The sequence below is a fragment of the Hypomesus nipponensis genome, chromosome 1, assembly GCF_054491055.1.
Source record: "Hypomesus nipponensis isolate SF chromosome 1, ASM5449105v1, whole genome shotgun sequence".
Classification (NCBI taxonomy): Eukaryota; Metazoa; Chordata; class Actinopteri; order Osmeriformes; family Osmeridae; genus Hypomesus; species Hypomesus nipponensis.
The window spans coordinates 18,109,344-18,122,771 of NC_140361.1; the positions used below are offsets into that span (position 1 = coordinate 18,109,344).

At 44.0% G+C, this 13,428-nt stretch overlaps 1 protein-coding gene across 14 annotated transcripts in view; it reads right to left on the reverse strand.

Annotated features, from left to right (window-relative positions):
• LOC146302869 (SLAIN motif-containing protein-like) overlaps nt 1-13,428 on the reverse strand; it is a 42,089-nt gene that overhangs the window by 7,037 nt on the left and 21,624 nt on the right. For 13 of the 14 annotated variants that reach the window (XM_084697353.1, XM_084697359.1, XM_084697351.1 and 10 more), the window contains one exon: nt 4,364-4,492. The exons of the other annotated variant lie outside the window; for it this stretch is intronic. In XM_084697353.1, coding sequence (XP_084553479.1) covers nt 4,364-4,492 — 129 coding nt within the window. The remainder of the gene's footprint in view (nt 1-4,363; nt 4,493-13,428) is intronic. 14 annotated transcript variants of the gene reach the window in all.

Here is a 13,428-nt window from a genome sequence, read left to right on the forward strand (position 1 = left end):
TGTTCCTCAACGTAAAATTGTGAAGACTTTGAATATCTCATCATCTACAGTACATAATAAAATAATTCTGAGACTCTGGAGAAATCTCTGTGTATAAGGGACAAGGGAGAAAATACATTCTGCATGCCTGTGATTTTCAGGCACTGCATGAAGGCATGATTCTGTAATGGAAATCATTGCATGGGATCAGAAACACATCCAGAACTCATTGTGAACATAGTTTGCCGTGCCATCCACAAATGCAGGTTCAAGCTCTATTGTGCAAAGAAGAAGCCATATGTGAACATGATCCAGAAACACTGCCATTTTATCTGGGCAAAAGCTCATTTAAAATGGACAAAGTGTAAAAACTGTTCTGTGGTCAGACAAATGGAAATCTGAAATTATTTATGGAAACCATGGACATTGCGTCCTCTGGATTAAAGAGGAGAGGGACCATCCGGCTCTTTATCAGTGTTTAGTCCAAAAGTCTGCATTTCTGATGGTATGGGGTTGCATTACCGTATTTTTCTGAAATAAAACCGGGACCCCGATTTTACAGTTTTCTTGTGGTTGTACGGCTTATATTTAGAAGAGGCGTGTAGCCCGGTTTTAAAACAAAAAATTGGCTTTGTCCCAAGATCTCTATAGACCGTGCAGCTAATTTAATCCTCAACACTGGAACGGGGGCTTATAGAGGGTTTTCACCGACGTCACGTTTTGGGGCGGTAACCCGGATGCGCGGCCATTGTGGAGGCACTCGATGTAAAAAACTGAACGGAGTACAATGGAGTATTGTGCGCTTTGGATACTTGTGTAAGTGAATGCAGCCATGTCTAAACAACCTAAACGCTCATTAATACACGTCCAAGATGCAAAGGCATATACTTAACCCACAAGAAAAGGATGCAATATTTCGAGAAATTACGATTTATTGGCGGTGCAGATCCCTACGAGTTAGCTCCCTCTTCTTGGATCTGTGACGACCCAGTGATTTTTCCTTCAGTTGCATATCCCGATATAGTCAACTATCTGGTTTTCTCGCCAAGTCCATACACAGCGGAAGACCTTGAATCCAACTAAGGTTTGGAGGCCAGATGGTGTGTGGATGGGTGAGGGAAACGCAGTACAGTACCAAGTTATCAACGACCGTTGTGTTGTGAAGGCCAAAGTAAGTTAATGCAATAACGTCTTTAACCAACCTAACCTCAACTGTATGATATCATTGCAATACTCAAGGTGTAGCCAAGTCACTGTCAATCGTGTTTTTTCCCTCGTAGATCTTGGTTGAGCATTGCCAACCACAAGCGCCTCCTTTCCTTTGATAATCTCTGGCATTCCTCTCCCTGGTTTTTAATAACTTTTGGAAGTCAATAATATTCAAAATGTTTTTCTCGATCTGTCCTATTGGTACAACCTGAAACACTGCCATATTTAAAGGGGCAATTGACTGCAAAACCGATTTTACCTTGTCATAGTTGAATAACGACAGTTCGGTGGGTAAAATGAACATACCGTGAATATCAAAGTCCATTGACAACTCTTTCCTATTCAAATCTAAAAAAGAAAAAATTTGGCTGTAAAACGCTAGCTTTTCAACAAAGCTACCGGTCCTACGTAGGACCGGGGACCGCCCTTTTTGGCTCTGGTCTGTATCTTTGTCACGCCCCCGAATTTACATCCAGACCAGCCCGAGGTAGCGTGGTAGCTATGTCCGATACTAGTTTAGCTGCACGCTGCTCTGTGTAAGCTACTTATAAGGAATTACAAAGAAGAACGTTTTGAATTATAACAAGGATAATGAAAATGGACCACGGTCGTAAATGCTGTGTTCCTAGCTGTACAGGGAAGGCTAACACTCACAGTCTTCCCAAGGAGCCAAACATTCAACAGGCATGGCTGCTGTTGTCTTATGAGAAGATCTTGGCGAAGTTCGACACTCAATCATTCATTTGTTCTGAACATTTCACCCAAGACAGTTTTGACAACCTTGGATAATTGCACGCAGGACTTGCTAGGAAGCTGAACCTGGAAAGAGGTGCTGTTCCGACCGTATGCTCGTTGCAACCGCAAGCTATAAGGACAGTATGATGTTGTGCTAACAGTTATTAGCAATGCTAACGTTTCCTGTATAATATAGCATACCAGGTAGAATGCTAAATAAGTTTCTACACACATCAAATGACTCTAGCTAGACTAGCTGTTGTCTGCATTAGAAGGGAAGCTTCCGAAAAATAGCCAGAAAACGAACAGCAGTCTGGCTTATTGTTAACGCCTGTCTAGATAATCTATTTGAAAGAACTGGAGAAAGGCAGGTGCTTGATACAGGATACGTTAGCATTGCTAGTAACTGTTACTAGTAACAGTAGGCATGTAAACAAGTTTAGCTTGCTAACGCAAGAGCATAGTTAGAATGTGTGATAATTTAGCCTAGTTTATTGGCAAAGGGGCTAACGTTGATTCATGTTCCTGACTGTGTTTCATTCAAATAAATAACCTGTGAAATGTACATCTACAATTCACGATGCATGTTTGTCCAGATCTTGGTCATGTTATTTTTCAGCAAGTTATTTAGAGCTAGCTAGCTAACTGAAGCCGAGTAGAATTAGGATATGGTTTGGTTGCTAAGCTGTAGCCTAACGTTCTACCCACCCAAGTCAATCCAGTTTGCTTCAACAACAGAAGTGGAAACAAGTAATGTTATCATTTCAAATGATATATAGTCAATCTGTTGAAAACAGTGTTGTGTAGACACAATAGATAGTTTTTATTTCAAGTCTTCAACTTCGGTGTTTCAGCGAGTGCTGCTGTTGGCCGTGTTGCGTTTTTGCTCCCCAGCTTCACTCTTAATGAGCACACCATAAAAGGAGAAAAGCTAGTGTTTTTTCCTGGGATCATTTCAGAGGATCTGTCAGTGGGCATAGAAGAGCACCCGGGCCATTTTCAACCCAACCAATGTTACATACCCTATTCGGAGACCTTAAGGAACAGTGTGAAATACCCCAAAAACCCGGTCAATTGCCCCTTTAACCATTTTCCTTGACCACGTTCGGTATATACTTCAGTGCCTGTGCTTTGTTGTGATGCGGAGTGCCTCCAATATGGCGACTTCCGGTCTGATGACGCGTCGTGAAAACCCTCTATTGAAAGAGGAATTGAAAGAGGAATTATTTACTGTTGTCGTTTCTGGGCTTGGAAATACAGTGACTTGCTACAGTAGGCAAATGGCTAGTAGAACATAACATTTCATAATAATTTCAGTAAATCAAACATCTGCAAGATCCAGTGAAATGTTATATGCAGCTAGCAAACGAACGTTAGCTAGCATCGCTAATGACATTCGTTAATTTAACTTCGGTAGGCTATCCTCAGGATTTGCAAGCTAGTTAAATTTCTACTATATTTAAAATAATTTTTTAGACATAACAATGGATTTTGCCACGCATGGACACACTATCCACAACCGAAGTGTGTTACGGTATGCTGTAAGATTGCCTATAGCCTACTCGTGCATTGCTTGGTAGCTCTATCATTGTTCCCGTATCAAGTGCAGCATATATTTCAGTGCGGGTTAAAATACGATTTACAAACACAAAGCTCCCATTCTGGTGGGTTGTGGGTTATAGAAAATGCGGCTTGTTTTCCGAAAAATACGGTAGTGCTTGTAGAATGGGCAACTTACACATGTGGAAAGCCACCATCAATGTTGACAGGTTTTAGAGCAACATTTGCTTGCATTCAGGCAACATCTTTTTCAGGGAAGGTCTTGCATATTTCAGGAAGACAATGTTAAACCACACCCTGCATCTGTTACAACTGCATGGCTTCGTAATAGAAGAGTCTGGTTGCTGAACTGGGCTGCCTGCAGCCCAGACCTTTCACCAGTTAAAACCCTTTGGTGGATCATAAAGCAAAAAATATGACAAAGTAGACCCAGGATCGTTGAGCAGCAAGAACCCTGTATCAGACACAAAAGGGATAACATTCCTCTCCCACAACTCCAGCAACTGGTCTCCTCAGCAGACATATTAAGACTGTTGTTAAAAGAAGAGGTAATGCTACACAGTGGTAAACATGGCCTTGTCCCAACTTTGAGACGTGTTGCAGCCATCAAATTCTGAATTACCGTATTTTTCCTTAAAAATGGTACATTTCATCAGTTTAAACATTTTATGTTTTCTATGTTCTATAGTGAATAACATATGGGTTCATGAGATTTGCAAATCATTGTATTGTTTTTTATTTTACGTCCCAACTTTTGAGGAATTGGGGTTGTATACACATAGGGGTGTCAATGTCCACCACCACCGTCTTCTAGAACCCCAAAACACAGAGGAAGAGGAGAAGCAGCAGTGTGATGTGTGTTAATGTTATCATGCCATACCTGAGCTGCCACACGTTAGTAGAGGTTTGTTAGTGGATTTATGGTACCCAGGAGACAGCAAGCCTGAGGACGAGCAGCTAGCCTCCACCGAGGTCGACGGACTACTGTAGATATTCTTCCACCTAGAAGCTGGACAGGACATGGGGAGGAAGATTGAGAGGACAGGATAAAGGAATGATGATGAGGAGTAAAGGAGAAAGGTAGGGGAAGGGAACAGCAGTTGGAGGGAGTAAATAAGAAAGGGGAGGAGTAGGATATGGACGGAGGAGGAGAGGAACAAGGGAGAAAATAAGAAAATAGACAAACTAATAAGAGAATAAACAAACATAAGAGCATAAGATACATCTTGAGGACTTCACAAAGCTCATTGATTAGCCGCGTCACATCATAGCACCATAGAAAACTGGCAGGTCGTTGTTATAAGTAGGGCTGTCACGATAACTACTTTTTCTTGTGCAATATATTGCACCAAAATTAATTGCGATAAACGATATTATTGCACACACGTCAATTGTAATTTTCAGTCCATTTTATGCCACTGATTACATAATGACCGCTCCCATGATCCATTTCCTGAATTATGGGCGCGACTTCCGGAGCAGGCGATTGTCATGGTAACGCTCATAAACAGTAATTGCCGTAAGCTAATTCTGATGCAAAATTAAACATGTGGGAACACAGCCTGTTACACCAGAATCGGGACAGTTTGATCATACCTCTGCCTTCTACTATCGAAGGATGGGAGGTCGACCTGAAAAAGTGGCCTCAAATAACGTACAATAGCATATTTAGCTACTTTATTAACTCTTGATAGGGACGGTGAAGCGATAAATAACCTGAAAAGCTATGAGTCTTATCAGTAGCTAGGTACCTCCACAGCAATAAAGTTGGTCGCATTTTAATAAAGGAGGTGGGACACAACCTTATCTACCTTAAAGCAGACATAGAGCCTAGTCAGAGCCTCAAAAATCACCGGTCCTAGGTTTTAGTTTCATCGTCAGGTGAAATAGAAACGGCTGGGTGCTCATGTGTAGCTGGACCAGAACACTACTAAACCACAAAAATTCATATATGAATAATTGCATCCCACCTTTACTGACAGTACTGCAACTAAATCTGTGGAGGTCTTTCGTAGCCTAAACACAAAGTAGGATGCAGATTTCCTCCGTCGGCTTTTTGGCCACAAAATGAAATGAGTACACATACGATAGAGTTTTGGGTGGTCTCTTCAAGGCTGGGTTTTTCAGCTACATTCTTTTGTAGTCCTCATCTATAGGCAGGCGAAGGAAACTGTACCATTTGTCACAAGAAATCCCTTTTTGTTGTGGGTGTTTCAACACACTGTCGTTGAAGCCACAGATTTAGCTAAATCTGGTTGTTAGCTAGTAAAGCCGCAAACAGCGTAACAGGTAGCCTACCAGAGCTCCGCAATGACATTTTATAACAATGATAATAACAATTAAATGACAAGTGTTTAAAAACAAACCAGTTTTAGTAAAATTACAGTTGAAATTACTTTCGAAAGAATCACTGTTGACGGCTGGCTGGGACTAACGTATAGCAAACCGCAACTTCCGCTAATCACCGGAAGTTGCACCCATAATAATTTCTACAGTAGACCCCCTGAGAATAAGGTGGATACAAGGTGTGTCTCACGGCCAATGTGTGAGAGTTGGCAGCCCTGTGTTTGTCAAAAGTTTGCAGCATATTTGTAAATGCTGGTTTTTTGACCGTGTTTAATGGCTGCATCTCTTTGGCTATATAGCGAGTTACCCTATCCGTGAGTGTACACCATTTCGTGCTGTCACGTTTACATTTGCACTGTCGGGAAAAGGCATCTGTAACAGAAGACCCCTTTCCAGCTGCAGTTGTTGTTCACAGGTTGAAAAACTGGGTGGGATAGACAGTTATGTATTGCTCGGTGAGATGTTAGGCTAGTTGCCTCTTTTCGTTTCCACTTGTTTTAAACAAAGTTGACATACCGGCTCGTTGACGTTAATTGGCTCTCATCTCATTTGTCTTAAAGACAAAATGTTCCCTCACCGGAGCTGAAGATTGCGGTTTTGAAACCAAGTCCATTTTAACTTGTTCTTCCTAACTAGCTGTAGATGTCACGAAACAGAACACTTTATAACACAGTGAGTTCACGCCTTCTCTTCACCTGTCGGTGTCCGCTCTGTGTGTGGAGACGCTAGTCCCGCCTACGCTTTCGAAACAGAAAGCAGAGAAAATGTCTGAGGCAGCGGGATCGACTAAAATGTTGGTGACATTCCTTCTTATGTAAAAATTAATGTAATCATTATTTGCTATAAAAATTATCAGTCGCAATATATCGCAGCACCAAAAATGATTGCGCTCATTTCCATATACCGTGCGATAAGTCAATATATTGACTATCGCGACAGGCCTAGTTATAAGCTGTTACAACCTGACAGAGGAAACAACTGACTGATTGGAGATGAGTTTCAAGTTTTGAGGAAAATATCTCAGAATCTTGTACTGTACCGCCCACTTTTTAGGGCAGGGAGGGACATTTCCCCAAAAAGCTTTAGGGAGGGCAGGTTATGCCTCTGAACAAGTACGAGAACATAGCGTCCTATATAACACATACAGAGGGATGAAAATATGTTTGTGTTTAACAGTAAACTTTCTTTGATCTCATGCATTTTCACTTTTATCAGTATCATTAGACAACATTCAGTGTTTCCGCTGTGTTGATTTTGTCGTGGCGACCCGCCACAGCAACATTTCTGCCGCCACAGTATCAGAAATAGGGCTGTACAAAATGTTTGGCCGTCTGTCTGCCGTGATTGTTAGAGTGCATGTCGGAGAATGCCACGGACACGCGCTTAACAGCGCAGTTGAGATTGCATGTGTGCGTCCTTGAGAACTGTAAGTTATATAACTTATGTTGTCAGTTCATTTAAGCTTGTTTTTGTATTAGTCTATAGTTCTTGCACATTTAAATTAAGTTAACTGGTGATTTTTGTTGTTTGTATTGTTCCCCTGCTCTTGAAATTGCACGTCTGTTGATTCGATAGCGATTGCTGCCGTTGCTCACGTTTGTATTTTAGGTGCATTATTATGCTGTATTAGTTTTAATTACTAAATAGTGGGTATATTATTTGCTACAGAATTTCCAGCCCATCAAGATAAAATGAAGCAGACATTGTACATGCTTCCGAGTGACCTACTTTAATCGATAGGCTAGGTCACTGACCATTAACAATAAGTTGTTAAGTCAATCAATTGGTAGCATTTATGCCATTTACAACATACTTTGAGTGTAAGGTGTCTTAAAGTAGGCTAACTTGATTTAGGGAAATAGAACGAAAATGTGTGCAATATTACATTAGCTATTAGACTATTACATGAACCTGCTCCGAAGTATAGGGTTTGCACTTTGTTTTGGCCGGGGGGGGGGGGGGGGGGGGGGTTCGGACAGACCTGCCCCCACTGCTAAAAAGATTCCTAGAGGAAGCACTGACGTTGTTTGCCTTTAGCTGTGTGCTAATGGGCAGTCATGGACAGCTGGGTTGAGGTGCCTCTGTGTGTTTGTGTGCATTATGTCATTTGACGCATGACTTCATTTAATCCTTCAGACTATCAGACTACTGTGAAAGATTCTGTTACTGCCGCTCCGCAGTTGGCAAGATGTACAAATTCATACAGGAATATTTCTAGACTGAATATTTCCTCAGCCTCCCTGGGAAAGTCTATTCAGGGGTCCTGGAGAGGAGGGTCCGTTGGATTGTCGAACCTCGGATTCAGGAGGAGCAATGTGATCGGGGCTGTCCGGTCCCTGTACGACCGGTGCCAGAGTTTGGTCCGCATTGCAGGTAGTAAGTCGAACTTGTTCCCGGTGGGGGTTGGACTGCCAGGGCTGCCCTTTGTCACCGATTCTGTTCATTACGTATATGGACAGAATTTTTTGGCGCAGCCAGGGCCTTGAGGGGGTCCGGTTTGGTGACCTCAGGATGAGGTCGCTGCTTTTTGCAGATGATGTGGTCCTGTTGGCTTCATCGGGCTGCGACCTACAGCTCTCACTGGAGCAGTTCGCAATTGAATGTGAAGCGGCTGGGATGCGAATCAGCACCTCCAAATCTGAGGCCATGGTTATCGACCGGAAAAGGGTGGAGTGCCAACTCCGGGTCGGGGAGGAGATCTTGTCCCAAGCGGAGGAGTTCAAGTATCTCGGGGTCTTGTTCACGAGTGAGGGAAGAATGGAGTGCGAGATCGACAGGCGGATCGTTGCGGCGTCCGCAGTGATGCGGGCTCTGCATCGGTCCTTCGTGGTGAAGAAGGAGCTGAGTCGAAAGGCGAAGCTCTCCATTTACCAGTCGATCTACGTTCCTACCGTCACCTATGGTCACAAACTATGGGTAGTGACCAAAAGAACAAGATCGCGAATACAAGCGTTCAAAATGAGCTTTCTCCGCAGGGTGTCCAGGCTCTCCCTTAGAGATAGGATGAGAAGCTCGGTCATCCGGGAGGGGCTCAGAGTAGAACCGCAGCCAGCTGAGGTGGCTCGGGCATCTGATAAGGATGCTTCCTGGACGCCTCCCTAGTGAGGTGTTCTGGGCACGTCCCACTGGGAAGAGGCCCCGGGGAAGACCCAGGACACGGTGGAGGGACTATGTCTCTCGGCTGGCCTGGGAACACCTCGGGGTCCCCCAGGAAGAGCTGGTGGAAGTGGCTGGGGTGAGGGAAGTCTGGGCCTCCCTGCTTAGGTCGCTGCCCCCGCGACCCGACCCCCGGACAAGCGGTAGATAACGACGACGATATTTCTATACCGTTCATCCGGGGCAACCCTAGAAACTTAAAGGTACTGGTAAAGTGACACAATGGACTCCCTACAAAACCATTAAAGTGGAACTGAACTGCGATTAGACACAGTGATATTATAATAGTATATACATTTAATGACTTTAAAAAAATATATAACATACGACTGTATGCCATGTTCTATAAATAATCGAAATCTCTAAAGTGTAAATTATGTACTTAAAAAGAACTGGGCACCGCCATGTTTAAATGACGTACACATCTGACGTCACGAGTATGGCTGCGCTCAATTTCAACCCGTCAAACTGCATTAAATATGGAAGAAAATCAACCCATCATACCTATCCCTGTTCATCCTATGGCATATGCTTTCGGAACCAATACGTAATTATGTACCCGCAGCACCACAGTTGTCCCATATGATGCAGAATATGAGTTTTTGTCGGAAGATATAAATATAGTTAATGTTGCACACTTGAAGAAAGTGATACTCTCAACAGTGTGCGGGGAGAGATTGTCTCCTTTTATTCAAACTTTAAGATCTCACTTGCAAACAATGACAGGTTATTTTTCTTTCCCTCGAGAACTCGTCAAGCTTAGCTTTTTTTCTTCTCCCTAACCGTCATGCAACTGCAGTATCATCTCTTACTAACAGCGCCATCTAAGGCAAAAACATGCAACAGCATAGTCAATTAACCCTTGTGTTCTCCTCGGGTCATTCTGACCCATCAGTCATTGTGACCCACCTTTGTTTGCGACAACTTTACCGCATACAAAAACAAAGTGAAGCATTTTCTTTTAACCGTTGGGCTGTCTCAGACCCCCCACATTGCGAAGGTTAAAATAATTTTTTTTTTATTTGCTTTTGTATTGGGTAAAATTGGGTAAACACAGCGATGGTTCGTTATGAACCTTTTGGTCATGTGACCCGAAGGCAGCACAAGGTTTAAGAAAATAAAAGGCCACAAAATCATGAAACGGGACCAAAGAAAAGACTAAATGGGGGGGGGAAGGGGTATGCCACACTCTCCCCTGCTTAACTAAATGTCGTCCCGACATTTCCCGGCTCAGTTCCTTCTGTTTTAAACCGTGTGATCACTTACAGGTTTGAGTCCATTATTCAAGACACACATCTAATGACAGACTTCACATCACATCTATCTCAACTTAATGCCATGTGTTAAACAGGGGAAGTCATTGTGCACTACGTCAACCATCCATTTACTCCGCTGTGTTCACGGGTAGCTTGTCTTGACTGGACTTGGCGTGACCTTTGACCTGTAGTGTAATCACATCACATAGAATCTCATACTTCAATGAAACTAATAACACATCACTTTTCCTCATATCGTTTTGTTATAAGATTACTTTCGCAGTTAGTCCTTTCAACCATACTCCTTTAAACACCCTATCTTACAACCACCATTTCTTCTTCAATTATCCTTGTGCGATTCTCAGTGTACAAACTGACTTTGTGTGGGCCTATACAAACTAAAAGTAGCTTTTCTCAACATTTTCTTCACAACACATTTCCATTTTCACTCCAACCTATGACTTTGACATGAACAAGAACTTACTAATTGCAGCCATCCTAAAACTGGATAGCAAGAACTGGCATCTCTTAACTGCATCATATGATCTCAAACTTAATTCAGTTACGGTGGGCTGCCCCAACATATTGTGACATCACCAGGGGACAGGTTGTGAAGGGATGTTACATCCCTGGACCAGAGGTGGCAACACCCCAAAATGGTGGCAATGGCCCACACTACATCTCCCAGAATCCCTCACCAAGTGGACAGGTGTAGATGTGTGAGCCACCTTATTAAGTTAGGACTAGAAAAGGGGGGATGGAGGGAAGAGCAGGAGGAGAGCCCAGAGAGACAAAGGGCACATGGCTGGCTGGTTTGGACCAGAGGAGAAGTTAGGTGAGTGACGGACGGCTTTTTGAAGGGGAAAGTCATTTTTGTTTAAACTTTTGTGGATTTTTGTTGGCTGGTGGAAGTTGGAAGAAAAAACCCTGCCTAAATTGATTTTTGTTGTCTGCTCCCGGAAAATAAAGTGCCCTTTTTTGTGGAACCAGTTTTTGCGTGGTCCTTCCCACCATGTTGCACTGCCTCACTCTTGCCTGCCCTAGTCAGCTCTTCTCGTGACGCTACAGATGGTGGAGAATGCGGGCACTGAGGCGGAGTGTAGATGAGTAGTGGGGAGGATATAGACGACTTGACCAAACGTTTTTCAAAACTCCAGGCAAGCAAACCCCACACAAACATGGAGCAGCTGCTACAGATACTTGTGGAAAACCTGAGGGCTCAGCAAGAAACCAATGCAGCATTGGTACAACAGCACACAACGGCTAATCGCCTAAAAGAGCTGGAGATTCAACAATTGGCCAGGGCAAAGCCAAAGGCTGGGGAGTTTATCCCAAAACTGGGAGCAACGGATGATGTGGAAGCTTACCTGTATGACTTTGAGGCTACAGCCACTCGGGAGGAGTGGCCGAAGACGCAGTGGGTTGGACTTTTGGCCCCTTTCTCTCCGGGGAGTCACTTAAGGCCTTCCAGGATTTAGAGACCAGTGTGGCTCAAGACTATGACCAGCTAAAGGCAGAGATTCTGAGTCGACATGGCATTACCAGATTTAGCCTGGCCCAACGTTTCCATTACTGGACCTTCCGGACTGGGATAACCCCTCGTGCACAAATGCATGACTTGATTCGAACAACCAAAAAGTGGCTGGAACCAGACAGGAGAGACCTGGCGGCCATTATAGAGACGCTGGTTATGGATCGGTATCTGAGAGCTCTGCCGTATTAGGCCAAAAGGATAGTTAGCTCCCAACGGTTAACAACCACCATGGAGCTAGTGGAAGCAGTAGAGCAGTACCAGGCTGCCTCAGAATTGCTCCACCCCTAAAGATCTCCAGTCCCTGATCAGCCCAGTGGGACACGACCAAAACAAGCCAAACCGTCAGCCCTCAGTCCAGCCCCCTGAACAGAGCTGGTTATCCAACACAGCCACAGGGGTTCTCCAACCCTGAGCCTCGCCAGTGCTTTCGATGTGGTAAGTTTGGCAATATTTCCTGGCAGTGTGGAAAGCCAGATGAGCCAATGCCCTTCGCCGAGGCCACCAGAAGCCCTCATTTACACTTTGCGGCCCTCCAGGGGGAAAGTAAAGACTGCAGACCGACGTGCCCAGTAACAGTGCGTTCACACTGCAGCGACGCGATGCGAGCGACAACATGCTTTCCATTCATTTACTATGGAGCCAGGCGAATCGCTTGTGTGGTGCATTGTGAGTAGCGACGCGACAGAGTTGAGATTTTCGCAACTTTATGCACATGAGCGATTTTTGCTAGCGATGGTCAATCGCAGTGTTTTTTTTGTTGTTTCTCGTAACGTAGCAACCATGGTAAACATTTCTAGCTTTCAGTTTTTAATATGGAGAAGCTAATCGCCTGTGTGGCTGAATATCCAGTCCTGTACGAAACGTCCCTGTATTTGTACAAAGACATTAATAAAAAAAATAAGGCCTGCCACAGGTTTGCCGACGTTGTCGGTGCTCCTGGTTGGTTTTCTGTACTTTCAAATTCTCTCGTCACATTACGTAACTTTGTTTTAGCTAGTTACTGTACAGTAGTAGCCCGGCTGGAACTCCCTGGTCGTATCGACAGATGAGCAGAGACTTTGAGTAATACAATAAAACGTTTTTACACATGTCAACGTGTATGTTTATGAAACAGTTTTGTATTTTGTATATAAGTTGTACTTTGATTGATGTTGCGAGTACGTAAACCCAAGTCTGCACACTTGGCCATGACAACTACAACAGTGATTTTAGAGAACTACATTCTACATAATCTGTTTAAAACGCCCCTCAGCGTGGTGAACTGTGGGAAGGCGAGTGATGGCAAGCAATTCGCGTCACTGCAGTGTGAATGCATGGTAACAGTAAATAAACAGAACCAAGAAGCATTGCTGGACTCGGGAAGTGCCAGGACCCTGATCAATGAGTCTGTGTTGGAGGCCTCTTCCCCGGCTCGGGGGGAACCAATTCCAGTAATTGTGTCCATGGAGACACCCACGAGTGCCAGAGTACCGTGGTGAAACTAACCACCACCAAGGGAACGTTTACGGTGGAGGTGGGGGTTGTCAACAACCTGCCAATTTCAGTCAGAATTGGGGCCAATGGAAGATGACTGTGGGGGCTCTAGAACCATGCCACCGCTCCAAGGTCAGTACAGAACCGCTCAGCTACAGGATCCTACCCTTAGCAATGCCT